This window comes from Hyla sarda, chromosome 1 (genome assembly GCF_029499605.1).
Source record: "Hyla sarda isolate aHylSar1 chromosome 1, aHylSar1.hap1, whole genome shotgun sequence".
Lineage (NCBI taxonomy): Eukaryota > Metazoa > Chordata > Amphibia > Anura > Hylidae > Hyla > Hyla sarda.
In genome coordinates, this window is record NC_079189.1 from 22,020,887 (window position 1) to 22,044,898 (window position 24,012).

The 24,012-nt window shown below is 44.4% G+C and overlaps 1 protein-coding gene across 1 annotated transcript in view; it reads left to right on the forward strand.

Annotated features, from left to right (window-relative positions):
* LOC130369122 (G-protein coupled receptor family C group 6 member A-like) overlaps positions 1-24,012 on the forward strand; it is a 135,674-nt gene that overhangs the window by 37,855 nt on the left and 73,807 nt on the right. Inside the window, exon 5 of the mRNA XM_056574335.1 lies at positions 16,014-16,906. Within this exon, the coding sequence (XP_056430310.1) occupies positions 16,014-16,906 (893 nt within the window). The remainder of the gene's footprint in view (positions 1-16,013; positions 16,907-24,012) is intronic.

Consider the following 24,012-nt stretch of genomic DNA (forward strand, 5'->3'; position numbering starts at 1 on the left):
CGAAACGTTGGGGGGGGGGGGGGGTGTCAGTGTGTACCTTTTAATAGCAGCTTTGGGACAGTGTACTTGAAATATGATATTAAAGGAGTTAAACTAAAAGGGAAAATAATCCCACCAGAAACAGAGGGATCATATTGGATTAAAAACGGGAATATAATAAATTAAACCCAAAAATGACTGTGGTTTTAACTCATATAAATTTTGTCTCACTAACCACTTTTTAGTTTGGAATAATAAAGGTTAAATTTTAAAGCTTAAGGTTCCCGAGTTTGGGAAATTAGTCCCAGGAGGGCACATGCCTGAGTGGGAATTTGAGATAAATATAGTGGCTGAATAACACAGCCTGGAGTTTACGGCAGCATGAGGAGACCAGATAGCGGCTGAATGACAGCATGGAGGTGGCGGCAGCATGAGGTGAACATAAAGTGGCTGAATGACGCAGCCTGGAGGTGGCGGCAGCATGAGGAGACCACATAGTGGCTGAATTGCACAGCCAGGAGTTGGCGGCAGCATATAGTTGCTGAATGACACAGCCTGGAGGTGGCGGAAGCATGAGAAGATCATATAGTGATTGAATGACAAACCGTGGAGGTGGGGGCAGCATGAGGAGAACATATAGTGGCTAAATGACACAGCCTGGAGTTGATGGCAGCACATAGTGGCTGAATGACACAGCCTGGAGTTTGCAGCAGCATGAGGAGAACATATAGTGGCTGAATGACACTGCGTGGAGGTGGCAGCAGCATGAGGAGAACATATAGTGGCTGAATGACACAGCCTGGAGGTGGCAGAAGCATGAGGAGACCATATAGTGGCTGAATGACACAGCGTAGAGGTGGAAGAAGCATGAGGAGAACATATAGTGGCTGAATGACACAACCTGGAGTTGGCGGCCGCATGAGGAGACCACATAGTGAATGACGCAGCCTGGAGGTGGCAGCAGCATGAGGAGAACATGGGGTTGCAGTATGAGACAGCTTGGAGCTGGCATCAGCATGAGGAGAACATATAGTGGCAGAATGAGACAGCCTGGAGGTTTCAGCAGCATCAGGAGTCCTGAAAGTGACCCGGTGACAGAGTGGTGCGGTAGGTGGCAATACAAGTACCTGGTGACCAAGGTGGGTGAAAAAAGGACTTGGCATCAGATGTGTTGCATCAGGCGGGTGGCAGGATCAGAATAGGAGCTGAGGCAAGTAGGCAGAAGAAAACGGTCTCTTTTGTAAAAGTGTTAGTGTGCACAAGTAAGTATTGAGGATATGCATTACGTAAAACTTAACTTTTAATAATATGCTTAGGATAAAATATATGGACCCCCCCAATTATATTTTTTTTAAATCAAACCAAAGGAAAGGTGTGCAAAAAACACTATGTGCCACCTACACCACCAAGTATTGAGTTGATGCAAAGACCTCTAAAAGGTGGAAGGGAACAACGTATGGTCCATTGTAGCAGGTGGGGGTAAAAACTTCCCCTGTAAGGCCCTACTCTAGTATTATTAATTCCCTTCTTGGCAAGTGTTACTCGCTCTAAAAATGGTGGCCCCACACAGGAAACTCTCTCTATTTCCACCTAAAATAGGTCGGGATATGAGGAGGGGATATGGGGTTGGGATATGAAAACAATATATGAGGACGGGATATGAAGTCAAAAGCTTCATCTGTTGATTTTCCTCCACAACAAGGATGACATAAAGTGCAATATTTAACACACAATATATAGTGTGTTATATGAGTCCATGGGAACAATCAGATATATATGTAGCGCCAAGTCGAAAATCCGCAGAGATTCCAGGTATCTGTGAATACAGAAAAAAGAGAGAAGAAAGAAAAAGAAAAAAGGGAAAAGAAAAGAAAGGAAAAGAGGAAAATAAAAAAATGATGAAAGAAAGATAACAAGAAAAATAAGAAAAGAAGAGAGTAGGCATCAGCCAATTGACTACGTAGGATCTATTTGTAGTAGGTCAATTTGTCCTCCCTCTCAGTGGGTGTAAAAAAGGGCCCCCATTTTGTGCCGGTAGCGAGGGTCCAATAAGGTGGAGAACCAGAAATCATCCCGCTGCCGAATAGTTACAATTCTGCGGTCACTACGAAAGCGAGCATGCATCGTGCCATTTGTGCAAGTGACTCGGATAGACTCCCTGCCTCCATCTCCACTGCATACTGCCATGGTGTGTCTGGGTCCTCTGTCTCACCTTCCCCATAATTCTCTAGCTCCTCTAGCTGCTCCTGCTCCTCCTCTCCTGTCAGATGACTAGAAAAAACGCCCATCTCCTGAACTCTAAACTGTGCTCACTGTGCAATTGCTTCCAACACTTGTTGTAGTAGATGAAGCAGTGGAATGATGTTGTTCATCCCGTAATCCTGGCAACTGACTAATAATGGGGCTTCATCAAAGGGCCTGAGCAAACTGCAGGTGTCACGTATAAGCTGCCACTGGTTGACATTAAGTTACACAGGGGAGTCACCCTATTTGCTTGGATCATCAAGAAATCAGTGATGGCTTTTCTCTGTTCATATAGTCGGTCCAACATATGGAGGGTGTAATTCCAACTTGTGGAAACGTCGCAAATCAGACTATTTTGGGGGATGCTGTTCTAACGCTGCAACTCAAGGAGGGTGTGCTTTGCGGTGTACGAGTGGCTGAAGTGCATGCAAAGATTCTTTCCCATTGTTAGGATGTCTTGCAGATGGGGGAAACACTTCAGAAACCGCTCGACAACCAGATTGAACACAAGTGCCTTGCAGGACGCATGTCTCAGGCTTACTTGTCGCAGCGCAGACAAGATGTTCTTCCTGTTGTCAGTCACCATGATTCCCATTTCCAGTTTTCGTGGAGTAAGCCATGATTTGATTTCTTGATGAATAACTTTTAGCAGTTCCTCCCCTGTGTGACTCCGTTCGCCAAGGCAAATCATGTGAAGAACAGTGTGACACCACCGTGCCCTACACACATGGTATGCTGGAGGGGCACTGAGACTTGTCCATGCAGTGGAGGCTGAGGACACGGTGGAGGACGAGTCCCACAATGTCAACAGCCAGAGAGCGTGGAGGCGAAAGTGACATGACCTGTCCAAGTTGCTGTTGTGGCTGTGCAGGAACCACATTCACCAAGTAAAGGACATGTATTGTTCTCTGAAAGGTGCATAGTCCACCACTTGAAAATGGAGGCACTGCAGCACCTTCAACTTGGACAGGAGCACATTCAGCTTCTGCACCGTTGGATGAGTGGGCGCATACTGTTGTCTTTTGGACATGACTTCGACGATGGATTGTTGGCAGAATAACTGACTCAAAGTTGGAGGACCAGGAGTATCTGAATGACAGAAGATGTGTATGACACACAGCTCCCTTTGGCTGATTTGGTGGAGCCTTGGCTGGCTGAAACAGGGAGCGGCGTGCCACTGGGTGATGCAGCAGGCTGGACCACCACATCGGAGCCACGGTTCTCCCAGGCCTCTTTATGGTGATGCTGCATATGTTGACGCAGGGCCATGGGGCCTTCTGCCGACACATCTTGCATGTGACCATGTTAACCTCCCCCAGATGCTTGATGAAAAACTGCCACACCACCGAGTAGCTGATTTTCCCACCAACAGTCTGCACTGATTAACTGCTACTGCTGCCAACTACAGGAACCCCTGTTTCACTACCTCCCGGGAAGGTAGGCTGCTGCGAAGCAAGTGGTCTACCTCGGGCACATTTGGCTCCAGACTTTCCACTTCTGCCACCATGCTGACTGTCCACATGCTACCACCTTGCTGGCTCAGCTGCTGCCTCACTGGCTACCTTCAACCCTCTTCTCCCGATGATGATGAAGCACCTTCTGCACCCGGCTCCCAAGTGCGATTGGCTTCATCATCATCGAGTTGGGTCTGCACGTCACTGATGTCCTCCTCAGGTTCCTTAACAGTGTCTGCTTCAGGAGCCTGAACACTCGCAACACCACCTCCCGCACCACTCTCCTCATCACTACTTGCCCACCTAGTGGAGGAAGCTGCGGATGTCTCCTCCACTTCTTGGCTAGACAGTAGCTGCTGTCTGTTCTCTATTAGATCATCCTCACTGAATAGTGGAGCTGAACCCACAGCATAGGATACTTCTGTGGATGAGGGAACAGCATAGGACAGAGGCAATGGGAGGACAGGGACTGCTCCCGGGCCATGCCAACTGAGGTTTGTGTCTGAGGAACCCGCCGACTGTTGACTGGGGGTGTCAGATGTCACTTGTGATGAAGTGGATGACTGTGTTAACTAGTGATGAGTGGCATTGCCCATATTTGAATTCGCAATTGGAGGAGCAGGGACCCGGAGCGCTCGCGGCATTCCTCTCTCTGCATTGCCCCGGTCAGACCCGCTGACCGGGAGCGCTGCACTGACATTGCCGGCGGGGATGCGATTCGCATAGCGGGACGCGCCCACTCGCGAATTGCATCCCAAGTCACTTACCTGTCCCGGCCCCCGGCTGTCATGTCCTGGCGCGCGCGGCTCCGCTCCTTAGGGCGCGCGCGCGCCAGCTCTCTAAGATTTAAAGGGCCAGTGCACCAATGATTGGTGCCTGGCCCAATTAGCCTAATTAGCTTCCACCTGCTCCCTGGCTATATTACCTCACTTCCCCTGCACTTCCTTGCCGGATCTTTTTGCCTTGTGCCAGTGAAAGCGTTTAGTGTTGTCCAAAGCCTGTGTTTCCAGATCTTCTGCTATCCACATTGACTACGAACCTTGCCGCCTGCCCCGACCTTCTGCTACGTCTGACCTTGCCTCTGCCTAGTCCTTCTGTCCCACGCCTTCTCAGCAGTCAGCGAGGTTGAGCCGTTGCCGATGGATACGACCTGGTTGCTACCGCCGCAGCAAGACCATCCCGCTTTGCGGCGGGCTCTGGTGAATACCAGTAGCATCTTAGAACTGGTCCACCGACACGGTCCACGCCAATCCCTCGCTGACACAGAGGATCCACATCCAGCTAGCCGAATCGTGACAGCAATATTTCGCTAATATATAGATGAATATTTGTCCTATATTCGCGAATTTCGCACATTCCTTATATTCACATATGCGAATATTCGCATATTTGCATATGTGAATATTTGCATATTCGAGGAAGAAAACAGTGAGGGGGTGGGAAACTTTACTATTGGTTGCTAGGGATGTTGTTGATAACCTCTGACAAGTGTATTTGCATCATTCTAATTGGCCCACAAGTGAAAAGAAGGAATATGCGAATATTCGCAAAAGCGCATATGCGGGGAAAAAGTTAATATTCGCAATTTCGAATATATAGCAAGTATGTTCACAATATTTGCGAATTTGTGATATTCGCGATAAAAATTCGAAAATTTGAATATTCGCGCCCAACACTAGTGTTAACCAACCAATGACAGCAGATGGTTTGCTGGTTGAGACACGACTGCCAGCTGATACCGGGAGCTCAGGTCTCTCACTGCGACACCTGCTGCCATTCGCCCCTAGTCTACTGCGACCTCTGCCTGATGAATTTAGGCCTCTGCCATTCCTCTGTGCACATCCTGGCACTTCTCTGCCAGACATATATGAGGGGAGTACAATATGCCCCACTATGCTTAAAACAGTATTTGTCCACAACACCAGCAGGTGTGTACTTTTGGCTGGCCTTTCACAGTATCTAGGCCTATAAGACTTTAACAGGAACAAAATAGTACACCACTTAGATGAACATATGTGGTATGCACTTATGATGGGAGGACAATGCGCTCCAGTACGCTTAAAAAAGTATTTGTGTACAACATCAGCAGTACACACCAGTGCTGCAGCACACAGTCACTGTGTACTACACCCAAAATTGCACTTTCTCTCTCAATCTCACTCCCTACCCTCTCAGTGCTTCTAGGCAGGATTTGTGTTTGAGCTGAATTGCTGCTGTTCTGTGCAACACTCTGCTCTCTGTCCCTCTCTGTAATAGAACGCTCTAGTGACTGGGAGGTGAATCACTACTGTAAGAATGCTTTTCTGTGCAACACACACTGCTCTCTGTCCCTCTGTGCAACAGAATGCTGATGTGACTAGGACGTGAATTGCTGCTGGAAAAAAGCCTTTCTGGTCAACACACAGTGCTGTCTGTCCCTACCTACCTTTATGCAGTGTAAGGATTAAGTGACTGGCCGCAATATGGCTGCAGATTATATAGGGCTGTGACATTATATAGGGCTGTGACTGGCTGCTGATAGGCTGCTAGCTGCATTTGATTCAGGGTCATCCCGCCTACCCTTGTTCCCGCCTTCCCAGGATTCCTTGCCCCGTGTTCTCACATGTGGATCCACCATTTTAGATGCTCCGGAGCCTGGACTGCACTAAGTATAAAGCCTGATGGACTGTGTTTGTGCGAGGGGCGGAAGTAATTATCGCTCCCTGCACTTCCAGGTGGGGCTCATTGGGAACAGGTGGGGGCGTGTGTATATAACTTCCCCCTCTCCTACAGGGGCGGAGCACGTGTCGTTTGTGGAACCCTCCCAACCCTCCCTTATCTTATTCCTTCACTATAGTGCATGCCCTCTATAGGCGTGCCCTCATTGCGCGGTTATGGCACAACTCAGACCGCTATGCTAGGGTAAGATCTTGTATAGGTATGTAGGCAATCTTTCCTGTCACTAGTACACGTATGGAGCCCCGATCACAAATGGAGTTTAATCAAGCGATTTGCGTGATCGAATCACGACAATATTCCTGTGGCAGGCTGGTGTTTGAATCTCCCACAAAAATCTTGAGAGCTGCTGCTCACGGTGCGGAGGCCTCGCTGATCATGGGTCTGGGGTGGTGCAGGCGTGGCATCCTGGCAGCTCCGCTGGCTGTCTTATCTGGGGATGCTGTCTCACTCTGATTATAAGGTAATATTGGGCAGGTATGGTTCAGGCTGGCTCTGCCCGCAGCGGTAGTGGGGGCCAGGAGCGGCAAACAGGTGAGTTAAATCGGTGCTGGGGGTGGTGCGGCCTCAGCATTTCGCGCAGCCCGCTAGCTGCCTCATGGCGACATGTGGACCGCCCGCCACCCACACAACTACAATTGTCTATGCCCTTGGGACAGGTTGCGGCAGCTGCCCAGTCCTCGTTAGGCGGTCCTGTCAGCTTGTCTGCTATTGTTAATCTAAAGTATAGTGTAATGCTCTGCGGAGGGTTGTTTCAATATAAAGTTTGCTGTATACAGTGTGGTGCAATGCTCTGCAAAGAGTCGTTTCAATATAACTTTTGCTGTGTGGTGCGGTGCTCTGCGGGGTATACGGTGCCCTTGCAGTATACGGTACAGTGTAATGCTCTGCAAAGGGTCTCGTTACAATATAACATGTACTGTATAACGGTATAGTGCAGTGCTCTGCAGATGGTCTCGTTACAATATAGTATACATGATATACAGTTATGGTGCAATAATCTGCAGATGGTCTCGTTACAATATAGTATACATGATATACAGTTAAGATGCAATGCTCTGCAGATGGTCTCATTACAATATAGTATACATGATATATAGTTAAGGTGCAATGCTCTGCAGATGGTCTCATTACAATATAGTATTCATGATATACAGCTATGGTGCTATGCTCTGCAGATGGTCTTGTTACAATATAATATATACTATATACAGTATAGTGCTATACTCTGCAGATGGTCTCATTATAAACAAACTTTATACAGTTAGTGCAATGCTCTGCAGATGGGATGGTTTCAATACAACATATTATATAGGGCATAGTGCAATGCTCTGCAGAGGGTCGTTACAGTTAGCATGTCCAGTGTGGTGCAGTGCTCTGCGAAGGGTCTCGTTGCAACACAGGGTGGCATTTACTGTTTGGTGTGGTGCAATACTCTGCAGAGGATCACGTTGCAGGGTAGCATATGCTGTGTGTGGTGATACAGTGCTCTGTAGACTGTCTTGTTTCAATATAGTATATAGTAGGGTGCAATGCTCTGTAGAGATATAACATAGGCTACATCCAAATAAATCATAGTATACAGTGTTATTTGCACGATCATGGTATCCATACGGTTCATACGCTTGGTTTATTATGGGCATACACGCATTACTGGTACAAGGTGCACACGAGTAGAGCATCTTCACGGTTTGATAACTCCATGAGTTTCTTATTGTCCGTACTCTCATGGTTAATTCATACGCTTATGGCACACTGCTCGTACGCGCTTAGTATGTATACAGTTTCATGTGCTAATATCATTATATACGGTACATATACTCACTGACGATACATTCACAGCATTTATACTGGGCAAACTCGTTTATGCTGTTCACCTCATGGTTATTCTCTCACTCACTGGTGTTTTACACGGTCCACAAACTTGGCATTAATGCTGTTCTCATATTCTTGGCATGTTCACGGTCTTACGTTCTTTCTACCATGTTACGTTCATGGCAATCAAACACCTCGTAATTATCACTGGTTCATACGCTCAAAGTATAATTCGGTTCATATGTTAATGGTATTTCATACTGGTTACGGCAGTATACTGCCTATAGCAATTATACGGTTCATACACTCATGGCAGTTGTAGTGGTCACACTCTCACGGTTCTTAAGTTGTTCACATGTTCACCGCAGGGTTCATACGGTTCATACGCTCATGGCGGTTGTATTGGTTGCACGGTCATGGTTTTGTTGTTCACGCGTTCACCGCATTCATACACGCAGGTTTTATACGCTCATGGCAGTTACATTGGTCACACGGTTATGGTTTTGTTGTTCACACGTTCATCGCATTCATACACGCAGGGTTCATACGCTCATGGCAGTTATATTGGTTACACGGTCATTGTTTTATTGTTCACACGTTCACCGCATTCATACATGCCGGGTTCATACACTCATGGCAGTTATATTGGTTACACGGTCATTGTTTTGTTGTTCACATGTTCACCGCATTCATACATGCAGGGTTCATACACTCATGGCAGTTATATTGGTTACACGGTCATGATTTTGTTGTTCACATGTTCACCGCATTCATACACGCAGGTTTCCTATGGTTCTCACACATAGTGACATGCTGTTTCGTGCAGTTGTGGCCACGCGCTCATAGCATGTTCACAGCATTATACTGCTCATAGTACTCATACCTCATAGCGTCATACCACATATTAATTCGTAGCACATATGCTCGACGCTTATACTGCACATGTACTTGTAGCGTTTATACTGCACATACACATGGCCTACATCAGGCACATACGCTCTTAGCATTGATATCGCAAGTATATTCATAGCATTATACTGCTCATAGTATCATATCACTATACGCTCATAGCATTTATACCACATACACGCTCGTTGTATTCATACCACAGACATGTTCACATCATGTATATTGCACATAGAATTGTAGCAATACACTACACGGACATTCGTAGCATTCATTCTGTACATACTATGGTAGTAATTATTATGCTGACATGTTGAAGTACTTATTCTGGGTACATGTAGCATTCATTCTGTTATGTTATCTGCACTAACATCCATAGCGTTTACTGTACATGGGTAATGGTATTTATTCTGCATGTTCATCCATAGCGTCTACACTACACACATGCTCCCGTAGCTTTTACTGTACGTATGTTTATAGCATTCATTCTGTGTATTCGTGCATAGCCTTTTATACGGAAAGTTCACTCAGGTTTGTCAGGATGTAGCCCTATTGCCGGACTCCTCTTCAGGTTAAGGGGTCAATGTCGGTTGCTACTGACTTGTTCAGAGCAATCGCATTGTTGTTTATTGTCATGTCCTGCAAGTTCTCAGGTCAGATACAACCTCCTCTGTTGTATTTCACGACTAAGTTATCAGTTAGTTATAGAACACATATTCAACTATCCGGCACAGGTACTCGTTCAAGGGTGGTCATCATTTTAGTGGCACTAATCGGCTGTTCAATACCCGGTCACCTGACTCGTTCCTTCAGGGGTTGAATCGCGGTTGTTACTGACTCACATTCAGAGCAACCAATTTCAGGAATAGTCACAATGTTAACCTGTTGCCTGACTCCTCTTCAGGTTAAGGGGTAATGTCGGTTGCTACTGACTCGTATTCAGAGCAATTTTGTCGTTGGTGTATTTGTTATGACCTGACACGTTTTCAGGTCAGATACAACCTCGTCTGTTGTATTTCTCGATTATGTTATTTCGTTATAGTACACAGATTCAACTCTCTGGCAAAGTTGCACGTTACGCTCATAGTCTGGTTACGTTCATAGCTTTATTTTGTTGTACTGCACATGGGTAATAGTTTTTCTGCATTTCGATCCTTAGAGTCTACACTACACATATGCTCCCGTAGCTTTACTGTACTCATGCTCATAGCTTTCATACTGCATATTCGTGCATAATGTTTATACGGAAAGGTTATACAGCTTTGTTAGGATGTTGCCCTATTTGCCTGACTCCTTCAGCTTAAGGAGTTAATGTCGGTTGCTACCAACAAATTTTCAGAGCAATTACATTGTGGTTCATTGTCACGACCTGAGACGTTCTCAGGACAGATAAAGCCTCCTCCGTGGTATTTCATGACCACGTTATCAGTTACTTATAGTAGACATATTCAACTATCCGGCATAGTTGCACGTTGTCTATCTTTTTAGATATATGTTTACACTTTATTTTCTAGGCATGTATGAGGTACTCATAATGATGTTAGAGCATAAATTCATAACGTTCCTTACGTTTTCACGGTACTTACGCTCCCAGCTTGTGTATGATACATGCACCAGTACACAGCACTTGTTGCATACTACCATAGTTGTATGCGGGTAGGTTATGTGCATTCGTTCCTAGTGTTGAATAGCAGTTGCACCTCTGGCTGTACATATATTTACAAGACACGATTACAGTATTCATATGGTGCTTACATTCATTGCAGATATTTCGAGCACATATTCTTAAACCTCCTACGTCTGCAGGGGGGGGATGCACCACATAGGTTATTGTTAGACATGTCTCAGAGCAATAACATATTGAGTAGCGACTTGTAGTTGGGTATACTGTTAGCAGGTTATGCCGCACATACGGTTAACATGTTTCATGTGGTGCACACAGGGGAGGTAGATCCTTTGCTTAGGGTATTGGACACAATTGGTCATTTTGTTACTGACACGCCTTCAGAACAACACGCCAGCTTCATACAGGTATCTTGTCATGAATACTCATGATGTTACCCTGTTGCCTGACTCCTCTTCAGGTTAACAGGGGTAATGCCAGTTGCTACTGACTCGTTTTCAGAGCAATTTTGTCGTGTTTTATATTTGTTATGACCTGACACGTTTTCAGGTCAGATACAACCTCGTCTGTTGTATTTCTCGATGACGTTATAATTTCGTTATAGTACACAGATTCAACTATCTGGCATAATTGCACGTTCTCTTTTAAGGAGGGCCAGCATTTAGTTGCAGATATATTCTGCATTTAATACACAGTTTCATGACTCATTTCTTTAGGATCGGGGATTGAATCATGGTTGCTGCTGTCTCATTTCAGAGCAATTGATTTGACATGGTTATGTAGGTAATCTGACACGTTTCAGATAGTATACAATCTCAATATGGCATTTCACACTTACGTATTTGAGAAAAAAAAAGTGGTTTACAAAGACCTGTGACGTTTACAGGCACAATGATTTCACAAAGACCTGTCATGTCTACAGGCTCGATGGTTCCGCGGGGACCTGTGACGGGTTCAGGCACGACGGTGTCACAAAGACCTGTCAGGTCTACAGACATGATGGTTCATCTAAACACTGGTCACGTCTACAGATACGTTGCTCTCGCAGGGAGCTGTCATCTGCAATGGGTCATCACTTCCAAGTCCAGTTGGGTCAGTACAGTGGCTAGTTAGGTATGTCTGTTACAGTCTCAATCAGGTAAGGTGCCTTCGTGAACCTTGTCATGCGACATGACCCACACGATCTATCAGGTAGATAGGTATTTCTTGTCATTTACCTGTCAGTTTAGTTTTTGCCTCTTAAATAGCAGGGGATTGGTGCTTGTCAGACCTGCCATGAAGTTAGCCTTTCCGTGTCCATTTGAAGTAATGTCACAAGTAGGGATGGTGATAGGTATAGTTCAGTTAGTATTTGGCAGGGAAGGTTATTCTCAGGTTGATTCTTTACAGATGGACGTTACTACCACGGTTTCAAAGGTATGGTTACCACCTCTAGTAGTCACTAGTTGGTCAGGGCTACTCTTTCAGCACATTAGGTATAGTGTACTTCGGGTATGTGAAGATTGATGCTGGATGTAGGATGTTTTATTTCAGGAATTGTATTCATCCTAGCATGGTTGCTTTTTGCCCTCTATAGGCGTGCCCTCATTGCGCGGTTATGGCACAACTCAGACCGCTATGCTAGGGTAAGATCTTGTATAGGTATGTAGGCAATCTTTCCTGTCACTAGTACACGTATGGAGCCCCGATCACAAGTATAAAGCCTGATGGGCTGTGTTTGTGCGAGGGGCGGAAGTAATTATCGCTCCCTGCACTTCCAGGTGGGGCTCATTGGGAACAGGTGGGGGCGTGTGTATATAACTTCCCCCTCTCCTACAGGGGCGGAGCACGTGTCGTTTGTGGAACCCTCCCAACCCTCCCTTATCTTATTCCTTCACTATAGTGCATGCCCTCTATAGGCGTGCCCTCATTGCGCGGTTATGGCACAACTCAGACCGCTATGCTAGGGTAAGATCTTGTATAGGTATGTAGGCAATCTTTCCTGTCACTAGTACACGTATGGAGCCCCGATCACAAATGGAGTTTAATCAAGCGATTTGCGTGATCGAATCACGACAATATTCGCATTCGTTGCGAATCAAATTTTTCCTAAAATTCATAACAAATCCGGATTCAGATTTGTTTTGCTCATCCCTAGCTATGACCTACTGCTAATGCTGGGCTTTGGGGAAGTCACCGATGTCTGGCATTAATTCCTCAGACACCACAATCAAAGTTGATTGTGGCATCTAAAACGGGTTAAATTGTGTTGCTGGTCCTTTGGAGATCTCAGTGGGGACCTCAGCCTGCATGGCAGTCAGAGGGTCTCTAAAGACAAATTGAGACCTTCTGGCCCATCCTGATAGTGCGCTGATTCTCTAGCCTGCTTCTGCCGGCTAGAGAAGCAGAGCCCCAATAACTCTGATCAATGCTGTGCTATAGTACAATCCATAGATTGTAGTTAATGATCTTCTATGGGGTCTAAAAAAATTGTGAATACAATAAAAAAAAATATTTAAAAAAAGTTAATAAATGTGAATAAACAAATACCGTATATACTCGAGTATAAGCCGACCCGAGTATAAGCCGAGACCCCTAATTTCAACCCAAAATCCCAGGAAAAGTTATTGACTCGAGTATAAGCCTAGGGTGGGAAATACCTCATCCCCCCCTGTCATCATCCAGACCCGTCATTAACATCCTCATCATCCCCTTGTCATCATCCCACACATCCCCCCTTCATCATCCCCTTGTCATCATCCCACACATCCCCTTATCATCCCACACATCCCCCCTTCATCATCCCCTTGTCATCATCCCACACATCCCCCCTTCATCATCCCCTTGTCATCATCCCACACATCCCCTTATCATCCCCTTGTAATCATCCCACACCCCCCCCTTCATCATCCCCACCCCCCTTCATCATCCTCTTCTCATCATTCGCCCTCAGTGGTCTTCAACCTGCGGACCTCCAGAGGTTTCAAAACTACAACTCCCAGCAAGCCCGGGCAGCCATCGTCTGTCCGGGCTTGCTGGGAGTTGTAGTTTTGAAACCTCCGGAGGTCCGCAGGTTGAAGACCACTGCGGCCTTCAACCTGCGGACCTCCAGAGGTTTCAAAACTACAACTCCCAGCAAGCCCGGGCAGCCATCGGCTGTCCGGGCTTGCTGGGAGTTGTAGTTTTGAAACCTCCGGAGGTCCGCAGGTTGAAGACCACTGCGGCCTTCAACATGCGGACCTCCAGAGGTTTCAAAACTACAACTCCCAGCAAGCCCGGGCAGCCATCGGCTGTCCGGGCTTGCTGGGAGTTGTAGTTTTGAAACCTCCGGAGGTCCGCAGGTTGAAGACCACTGCGGCCTTCAACATCATCCAGCCCCCTCTCACCCCCTTTAGTTCTGAGTACTCACCTCCGCTCGGCGCTGGTCCGGTCCTGCAGGGCTGTCCGGTAAGGAGGTGGTCCGGTGAGGAGGTGGTCCGGGCTGCTATCTTCACCGGGGGCGCCTCTTCTCCGCGCTTCCGGCCCGGAATAGAGCCGTTGCCTTAACAACGACGTATCTGCGTCGTTGTCAAGGCAACGTGACTATTCTGAGGCCGGGCCCGAAGCGCTTAGAAGAGGCCTCCCCGGTGAAGATAGCAGCCCGGACCACCTCCTCACCGGACCACCTCCTTACCGGACAGCCCTGCAGGACCGGACCAGCGCCGAGCGGAGGTGAGTACTCAGAACTAAAGGGGGTGAGAGGGGGCTGGATGATGTTGAAGGCCGCAGTGGTCTTCAACCTGCGGACCTCCGGAGGTTTCAAAACTACAACTCCCAGCAAGCCCGGACAGCCGATGGCTGCCCGGGCTTGCTGGGAGTTGTAGTTTTGAAACCTCTGGAGGTCCGCAGGTTGAAGACCACTGCGGGTGGGGGAGTTCACTCGAGTATAAGCCGAGGGGGGTGTTTTCAGCACGAAAAATCGTGCTGAAAAACTCGGCCTATACTCGAGTATATACGGTACTAGTTTTTCAGATAATGTAAACAAAAATGACCAGAAACATATGTGGTATCACCGCATGTAGAAATTTCCATACTGTTATAATATAATTATGATGTTATAATATAATGTTAATAAAACTGCATGGGAAAACAGCAAGGAGGAAAAAACAAAAATATAAAAATGAAAAATAACTGTGTCCTCTAAGGGTTAAAGGTATAGTTTAAGATATTTTTTTCAACAGCCTTTAAGCCCATTATGCCAAGTTATAATACTGTGTGATATTCTCATCACTTTGTCAGGTAATGGGATTACACCCGAAAGTGCTGTAGTGCAAGTCTTTATATTTTACTGTTGTCTCTGATCTTTCCCAGCATTCAATGCAGCCAGATAAAAATGTCATAAGTCACTTAGTCTCCAGGGGTGTGGCTATGGTGCAGTGGGTGGGTGGATAGGAGTTCTGCTAGCCACCCATCCTCTCCAGGATAGCCATGCCCTCCTGGACACCATGTGACTTATGACAAATTGTCTATGGCTACATAGAATGCTGGGAAAAGCTTGAGACAACAGCAAAATAAAAAGTATTGCACTTCAACACTTCCATGTGTGGGTCCCATGAATGAAAACAGGACAAAACATGCATGAGGTAATAGAAGCATATTACACAGTATTATAATTTGGCAACAATCATTCCTGGAGAAACCCCTTCAATTTTCTATGCAAAGCAGTTCAAATGAAACACACATAGACACAACAAGGTTGGAAACATCTTAATGGAAACAAGGCAGGCACAAAGAAAAGCAAACTTTAAGCGGTACTCCGGCCCTAATACATCTTATCCCTGCGGGGGTTCTGCCGCTGGAGACCCCCGCAATCTGTCATTCTGCACCCACCTTTGTGAGCTCTCTGCAGCGCTGGAGGCTCAGAGTGTGAAGCGTGACGACAATGTGGTCGTAGTATTGTGTCATGCCCCCTCCCATAGACTTGCATTGAGGGGCGAAGTGTGATGTCACACGAGGGCAGAGTCGTAACGTCATGATACTCCGGCACCGTGGTGGTCACGCTTCACACTCAGAGCCTCCAGTGCTGCAGAAAGCTCACAAAGGTGGGTGCGGAATGACAGATTGTGGGGGTCCTACATCCGCCCCCGTGATCATACATTTTATCCCCTATCCTTTGGATAGGGGATAAGATGTATTAGGGCCAGAGTACCCCCTGTAATAAATGTGCCCCATTGTATGGAAGAAAGGAACCATATTTCTCTAGTTATGTGCTCTCCATTTATTTGTGGACAAATCAAATATAATTCTTTAATTTCCAGATAGTGAAAATTGCATAAAATGTTTACCTTCAGAATGGTCAAGCAATAAAAGAGATCGATGTCTTCCCAAACTTGAAGAATTCCTCGCCTATTCTGACAGGCTCGCTATAACATTATTGACCTTTGCTCTTCTTTTTTGGACATTATCTGTTCTGATATTGGGAATTTTTGTCTCACATAAAGACACCCCAATTGTGAAGGCAAATAACATGGACCTGAGCTTCATCCTTCTCATCTCACTCTCATTCTGCTTTCTCTGTGTGTTTTTATTTGTTGGTCGTCCTGTTCACATAATTTGCAAATTTCGACAAATAGTTTTTGGCATCATCTTCTCCATCTCCGTGTCTTCTATTTTGGCAAAAACCATCATGGTCTATACGGCTTTTAAAACATCCAGACCTGGAAGTCCATGGAGAAAACTAATGGGAAAGAAAATGTCCACATGTATAGTGGTGTTGGCCTCATCCATTGAAGTTATTATCAGCATTATTTGGCTATACTTCTCTCCCCCATATCTGGAGCAGGACACACATTCCTATCAGAGAAGGATCATCATTCAGTGCAATGAGGGATCTCATGTCGGTTTCTTTGCTGTTCTAGGTTATTTATTTTTCCTGGCAGCTATAAGTTTTACTGTAGCTTATTTGGCCAGAACATTACCAGATCGATTTAATGAAGCCAAGTACATCACGTTCAGTATGCTGGTGTTCTGTAGTGTCTGGATTACTATGGTACCTTCCTACCTGAGCACCAAAGGGAAAAACATGGTGGCTGTACACATTTTTTCAGTATTGGCTTCAAGTGCTGGACTTTTAGGTTTTATATTTTTCCCTAAGTGCTACATTATTTTGCTCAAGCCTGAAATGAATGCAAGAAGACACCTGCAAAAAAAAGTAAAAAAAAAAAATTCTTCAATTATGTATGGATAAAACATTTCCACTTTTTGTAACTTTTGTAATCTCTATACTAGACTGAATATGGTAACTAGAGATGGGGAATTTTTCAATAATTTGATTTGGACGATTCACCGAATTTTCCGAAAATTTTTTGTTTGATCCAAATATATTTGCTGGGAATCGCTAATAATAAAGACTATTTCTGGGCTACAGAGAACCTCAATAGGGCTGTAGAACACTTTGCCTTGCCATAACACACATGTGGAGTGTGCTGGGGTAGTGGAAAAATACTGTTATTCAGTATGACATGCAGATTACAGGGGTCACTATTAGTCTGGATGTGGCAGCAGGGTTGAGCGACCATATGGCATCACAATTGAAGAGATTTTTGAGATGTCAATTGAATAGTTTAAAGAGATTAATGAGTTAAATGTGCAACCAGCAGCATGAGATCATATGGTCTGCACAATGACACAGTCTGCAGGTGGCAGCAGCCTATGCCGCCCGCAGAGTGGCACAATGACAGAGCCTGGAGGTGGCAGCAGCATGACGAGACAATAGGGTGGCGCAATGACAGTGCCTGGAAGTGGCAGCAGCATGAGGAGAGGTGGCACATTTGGCTCCAGACTTCCCACTACTGCCTTACTGCTTACTCTCAACCATGCTACCACCTTGCTGGCTCAACTGCTGCCTCACAGGCAACCTGCCACCCTCTTTCCTGATGATGATGAAGCCCCTTCTGCACCCGGCTCCCAAGTGCGATCGGCTTCATCCTCATCGAGTTGTGTCTGCAAGTCACTGATGTCATCCTCAAGTTCCTCAACATTATCTGCTTCAGGAGCCTGAATGCTCGCAACACCACCTCCCACGTCACTCTCCTCATCTCTACTTGCCCGCCTAGCGGAGGAAGGCCTAAACCTTAAGGACCAGGGTTTTTTCCGTTTTCATTTTTTCCTCTAAAAAATCATAACTCTTTCAATTTTGCACCTAAAAATCCATATGATGGCTTATTTTTTGCGCCACCAATTCTACTTTGTAATGACATCAGTCATTTTACCCAAAAATCTACGGCAAAAGGAAAAAAATCATTGTGAGACAAAATTGAAAAAAAAAATGCCATTTTGTATTTGTAATTTTGGGGGCTTCCGTTTCTACACAGTACATTTTTCGGTTAAAATGACACCTTATCTTTATTCTGTAGGTCCATACAATTAAAATGATACCCTACTTATATAGGTTTGATTTTGTCGTACTTCTGGAAAAAATCATAACTACATGCAGGAAAATGTATACGTTTAAAATTGTCATCTTCTGACCCCTATAACTTTTTTATTTTTCCGCGTATGGGGCGGTATGAGGGCTCATTTTTTGCACCGTGATCTGAAGTTTTTAGTGGTTTAATTTTTGTATTGATCGGACTTATTGATCATTTTTTCACGATTTAAAAATATATCGTTAACTAAATCGCACGGTCAATGTCGTACGCGCAAAAAAATTCCAAAGTCCAAAATAGTGCAATAAGTCCTATCAATGCCGCTAAAAACTTCAGATCACGGCACAAAAAAAGCCCTCATACCGCCCCATACGCGGAAAAATAAAAAAGTTATAGGGATCAGAAGATGACAATTTTAAACGTATTAATTTTCCTGCATGTAGTTATGATTTTTTTTTTTTAGAAGTACGACAAAATCAAACCTATACAAGTAGGGTATGATTTTAATCGTATGGACCTACAGAATAAAGATAATGTGTCATTTTTACCGAAAAATGGACTACGTAGAAACGGAAGCCCTCAAAAGTTACAAACTGCATTTTTTTTAAAATTTTGTCTCACAATGATTATTTTTCGTTTCACTGTAGATGTTTGGGCAAAATGACTGATGTCATTACAAAGTAGAATTGGTGGCGCAAAAAATAAGCCATCATATGGATTTTTAGGTGAAAAATTTAAAGAGTTATGATTTTTTAAAGGCAAGGAGGAAAAAACTAAAATGCAAAAATGGAAAAAACCCGGTCCTTAAGGGGTTAACAGGTTAAATGGGCACTGTCAGATATAAAAACTTTTGATATATTGTAAAGCATGCAAAAATAAAAAACAATTGCTTTCATTAGAAAATTTTCAGTATTTCATACTGAAAAAACTGTCAAAGAACTGCTCCCCCTGTCTTCTGGAATTCATTAAGTGCTTCTGTGAACATTGCTTCGTCCTGGACTCCAGGACGTTTTGGAGGGGGGAGGGGCTGTACACACTGCAGATTCATGTGAAGAAAAGGGGAGGGGGTGGGGCAGAAAAACTGCTGCCAGTTCTCACACAGCAGACATCAATGAGAGAGGCAGAAACATGCATTGCAGACGAAAAAGTAAGTGTCCTGCATATACGTTTGTGTGTGTGTATATATGTGTATGTCTGTATATCAGTGTGTCTAATGTGTATGTGTAAGAATATATGAAGCCTGTATGTGTGTGTGTGTGTGTGTGTAATAAAGGGGGACCTCCAGCTGTTGCAAAACTACAGCTCCCAGCATGCCCACACATCATTTGGCTGTGCAGGCATGCTGGGAGTTTTAGTTTTTCAACAGCTGGAGGCACCCTGGTTGGGAAGCACTGGACTGAGGAGAGGGAGGGGGAGTGGTTATCACAGTGAGAACCCGCCCCCTGCTTCTGGTGGACAAAATTAAGGTATTTCAGAAATAAAGCTATTTCTGAGAGAAATGTAGGTCCCAGACACATAAAAAAGTACATGTACATGATCAGGATGAGATACTGAGCAACATATAACAGTTTTGTTTTTTTGAGTGATCTGACGGGTACGCTTTAAATATGGTGCCTATGATAACAAAATCGCACTATACGCCGTGATGTTCTTTTGCTTTTAGGGGACACAGGTCCCTCACTCACCTCTGCCATCAATATTATTGTGCAATATGGCAAACTTTCCGGTAAGTATTAGTATTCATTTGCAAAAATCATTTCTTATGCCACTGGATCCGGAAATTGCCCAGGTTATAGTAAGTGATGAGGTTACCATCCCATGTGTGAAAGAAATAAATATCTAGGAATTGAGATTACACCATATCTTAACCCCTTAACGACGCAGGACGTAAATGTACGTCCTGGTGAGGTGGTACGTAACACACCAGGACATACATTTACGTCCTATACATAACCGTGAGCATCAGAGCGATGCTCGGGTCATGCTCGGCAGGTCCCAGCTGCTGATAGCAGCCAGGGACCCGCCGGTAATGGCGGACATCCACGATCACGCAGATGTCTGCCATTAACCCCTCAGATGCCGTGATCAATACAGATCACGGCATCTGCAGCATTGCGGACACTAAAAGGGATGATCGGATTGCCCGCAGCGCTGCTGCGGAGATCCGATCACTATGTCCTATGCATAGCACTGAACAGTTTTAGCAATCGAATGATTGCTATAAATAGTGCCCTATGGGGACTATTAAAGTGTAAAAATAAAAGTTAAAATAACTTTTTTTTAAAGTGAAAAAACCCCTCCCCCGTAAAAAAAAACGTGCGCAAATATCCAAACTATTAAAATATAATGTTAATGATAGCGTATGGTGAACGGCGTGAACGTAAAAATAAAAGTCCAAAATTGCTGCTTTTTTATAACATTTTATTCCCAAAAAATTTCTAAAAAATGTATTAAAAGTTTTATATAAGCAAATATGGTATCAATAAAAAGTACAGATCACGGTAAAAAAAATTAGACCTCAGCAGAAGAAACATTTTAACTGCCGCGATTCTACCCACCCAAGAGGTGGGGAATCTTGAGTAATCTGAGACATCTTTAGTAACGATTGTCATCAGTGTTGCATAGTTAGTCTGCATCAGGTTACTTAAAGGTGAGGTTAAATTTATACCCAAATAGGGCACTTGACCATCGCTCCATTTATATGGGTAGAGGTCTTTCAGGGAATTTTTAAGGCCAGGAGGGATTCCCATATCCAAAATTAAAGATTTAGAAGCGTTTACTTTGTAAAAACTTATGTCACTAAACTCTTTCAAAATTTGGGATATTCCTAAAAGGGACTTTTCTGGTTTAGTTATACTGAGAATTATATCATCAGCATATAGACCGATTCGGTGTTCTTTCTCTCCTATTTTAACTCCTGATATCTCCTGCGAATTCCTTATGTATTGGGCCAGTGGTTCCATACTCAAAATAAAAATCAATGGTGACAGCGGGCACCCCTGGCGTGTCCCGTTTGTAATAAAAAATTCATTGGATAAAGCTTCTCCGGTGTATATCCTCGCCGACGGGGTGGAGTATAGTGCCAGTATGGCTTTACCAATTTCTCCCACCAACCCAAATTTGGTTAGGACCTGGGACAAATAATCCCAGTTTACCCGGTCGAACACCTTCTCCGCATCCAACGTGAGGAGCAGAGAAGGCGTTCGACGTTTCTCCAGGATATGAATGATGTCCAGGAACCTCCTGGTCCCATCTAACGTCTGGCGTCCTTTGACAAACCCCACCTGATCATTGGGCACCAGGCCCGGTAATATATTTTCCAATCTATGAGCTAGTATGGATGCATATATTTTAAGGTCTGTGTTGAGTAAGGCAATAGGTCTTAAATTTGAGGGTTCATTAGTGGGTTTGCCTGCTTTAGGAATGGTTATTATAGTTGCTTTCAACATTTCCATCGGGAAAGCAGCCTTACCCACAGCTTCATTAAAACACCTTGCTAAATAGGAAGCCAGGTTATCCTGGTGAGTTTTATAATAAGCATTAGATAACCCATCTGGGCCCGGGGATTTGTAATTTTTTAATGTTTTGATAGCTGATTTAACTTCAGCAATAGAGATGGGACTTGACAAGACCGCTTGTTGTTTTGTTGTTACCTGCGGGAGGTCCACTTTACTTAAGAATTGGCCTATATTGCCTCGACACCAGATGTATTCTAGGATAGATTATTTCCTAATAGAACGTCATAATATGAGTATAGTTGAGTCAACTAACATCGGGCCCATAACTTGGAGTGATCATAGTACCATTACAATCTTTTTGAAGTAACAGACTTATAACTTTCGAGAAACGATCTGGCGTCTTAATGAATTTATATTAAAGCATGAGGATTATGCCCCAGCAACAGCAGAAACATTGAAAGGGTTTTTTGCTATCAATGACAATGGTTTACTATCAGACTCTACTCTATGGTGTGCACACAAGGCCACAATAAGGGAACATTTTATTAAACAATCCTCTCACTTTAAGAAAACAAACTCAGAAGCAATAATAAATATACAATTGAAACTATCTAATTTACATAACCTAAACAAGGCAAACACCAACCCGGAAAGGTCAAAAGATATAGTGGAGCTTACTAGACAGCTCCACGCTATGCAAGCTTATAAATTTGAAGAAGTGCTACGTAAATCAAAATTATTACATTATTGGCAGGGGGGACGCCCACGAGCATTGCTGGCTAGACAACTAAAAACACAGCAGGTCAAAACTCAAATCCCATACATGTACAATGCAAATAAGGATAAGATTACTGACCCCAAAAGTATAGTTAACATTTTGGCAGATTATTACAGAACACTGTATAATTTAAAGGACAACAGAGATATTACACAACCAAACCTAAGCAATATAGGCCAAAATATGGGGATTTTAAACGTCCTAATTTGGTTAAAAAGTTTGTGAATTTTTTTTAAGCACAACAGTAATAGAAAAGTATGTCGTCATGGGTATCATTTTAATCATATTGACCCAAAGAATAAAGAACATGTATCATTTTTACCGTAAATTGTACGGTGTGAAAACAAAACCTTCCAAAATTAGCAAAATTGGGGTTTTCTTTTTAATTTCCCCACACAAATAGTATTTTTTTGGTTGCACCATACATTTTTTTTTTATATTAACGTTTTATTAATTTTATTGAAAGTACAAAATTTAAGTAAAGTACAAAAACACCATCAATAAACAGGCATCGTAAGAAACGCAGTTGTCGATAGGGTACACACATATGATGCGTACCATCACTATATAAAGTCAGGTATTCAGTAACAAGACAGGATGTTGAATACATTAAAGTGAATAGTTAAAGACATGACAATTCAAACATCAATTAGTCAACTCAAGGTACATGGTCCGAGTTTCTATGCGATCAGGGTAGGTACAATCAACAACAATGTGGTTGGTGTAAGCAACATATGGGAAGAAGAGGAGATGAGGACAGAAAGAAGGAGGAAGAAGAGACAGGAAAGGGTTCCAAAGGGACAGAAGGGAATGGGCACGAGAAAGACTACTAGGTTCGTAAGCACCATACATTTTATGGTAAAGTGAGTGATGGCATTACATCGGACAACTGGTCATGCAAAAAACAAGCCCTCATACTAGTCTGTGGATGAAAATATAAAAGAGTTATGATTTTTTTGAAGGCGAGGAGGAAAAAATGAAAACGTAAAAATAAAATTGTCTGAGTCCTTAAAGGGGTACTACGCCCCTAGACATCTTATCCCCTATCCAAAGGATAGGGGATAACATGTCAGATTGCTGCGGTCTCGCTGCTGGGGAGCCCCTGGATCCCCATTGCGGCACCCCGCTATCATTACAGCACAGAGCGAGTTTGCTCTATGCGTAATGACGGGAGATACAGGGGACGGAGCAGTGTGACATCATGGCTCCGCCCCTTGTGATGTCATGGCCCGCCCCTTTCAATACAAGTCTATGGGAGGGGGCATGGCAGTCGTCACGCCCACTGCCATAGACTTGCATTAACGGGACGGGCCGTGATGTCATGAGGGGCAGAGCCATGACGTCACACTGCTCCGTCCCCTGTATCGCCCGTCATTACGCATAGAGCAAACTCGCTGTGTGCTGTAATGATAGCGGGGTGCCGCAGCGGGGATCCCGGGGGTCCCCAGCAGCGAGACTGCGGCGATCTGACATCTTATCCCCTATCCTTTGGATAGGGGATAAGATGTCTAGGGGCGTAGTACCCCTTTAAGGCCCAAATGGGCTGAGTCCTTAAGGGGTTAAAGATTATAACTAGAGATGAGCAAATTTCCGAAAAATTTGATTCAGCTGGGTTCGCCGAATTTTCAGAAAAAATTAGGTTCAGAGCGAATTT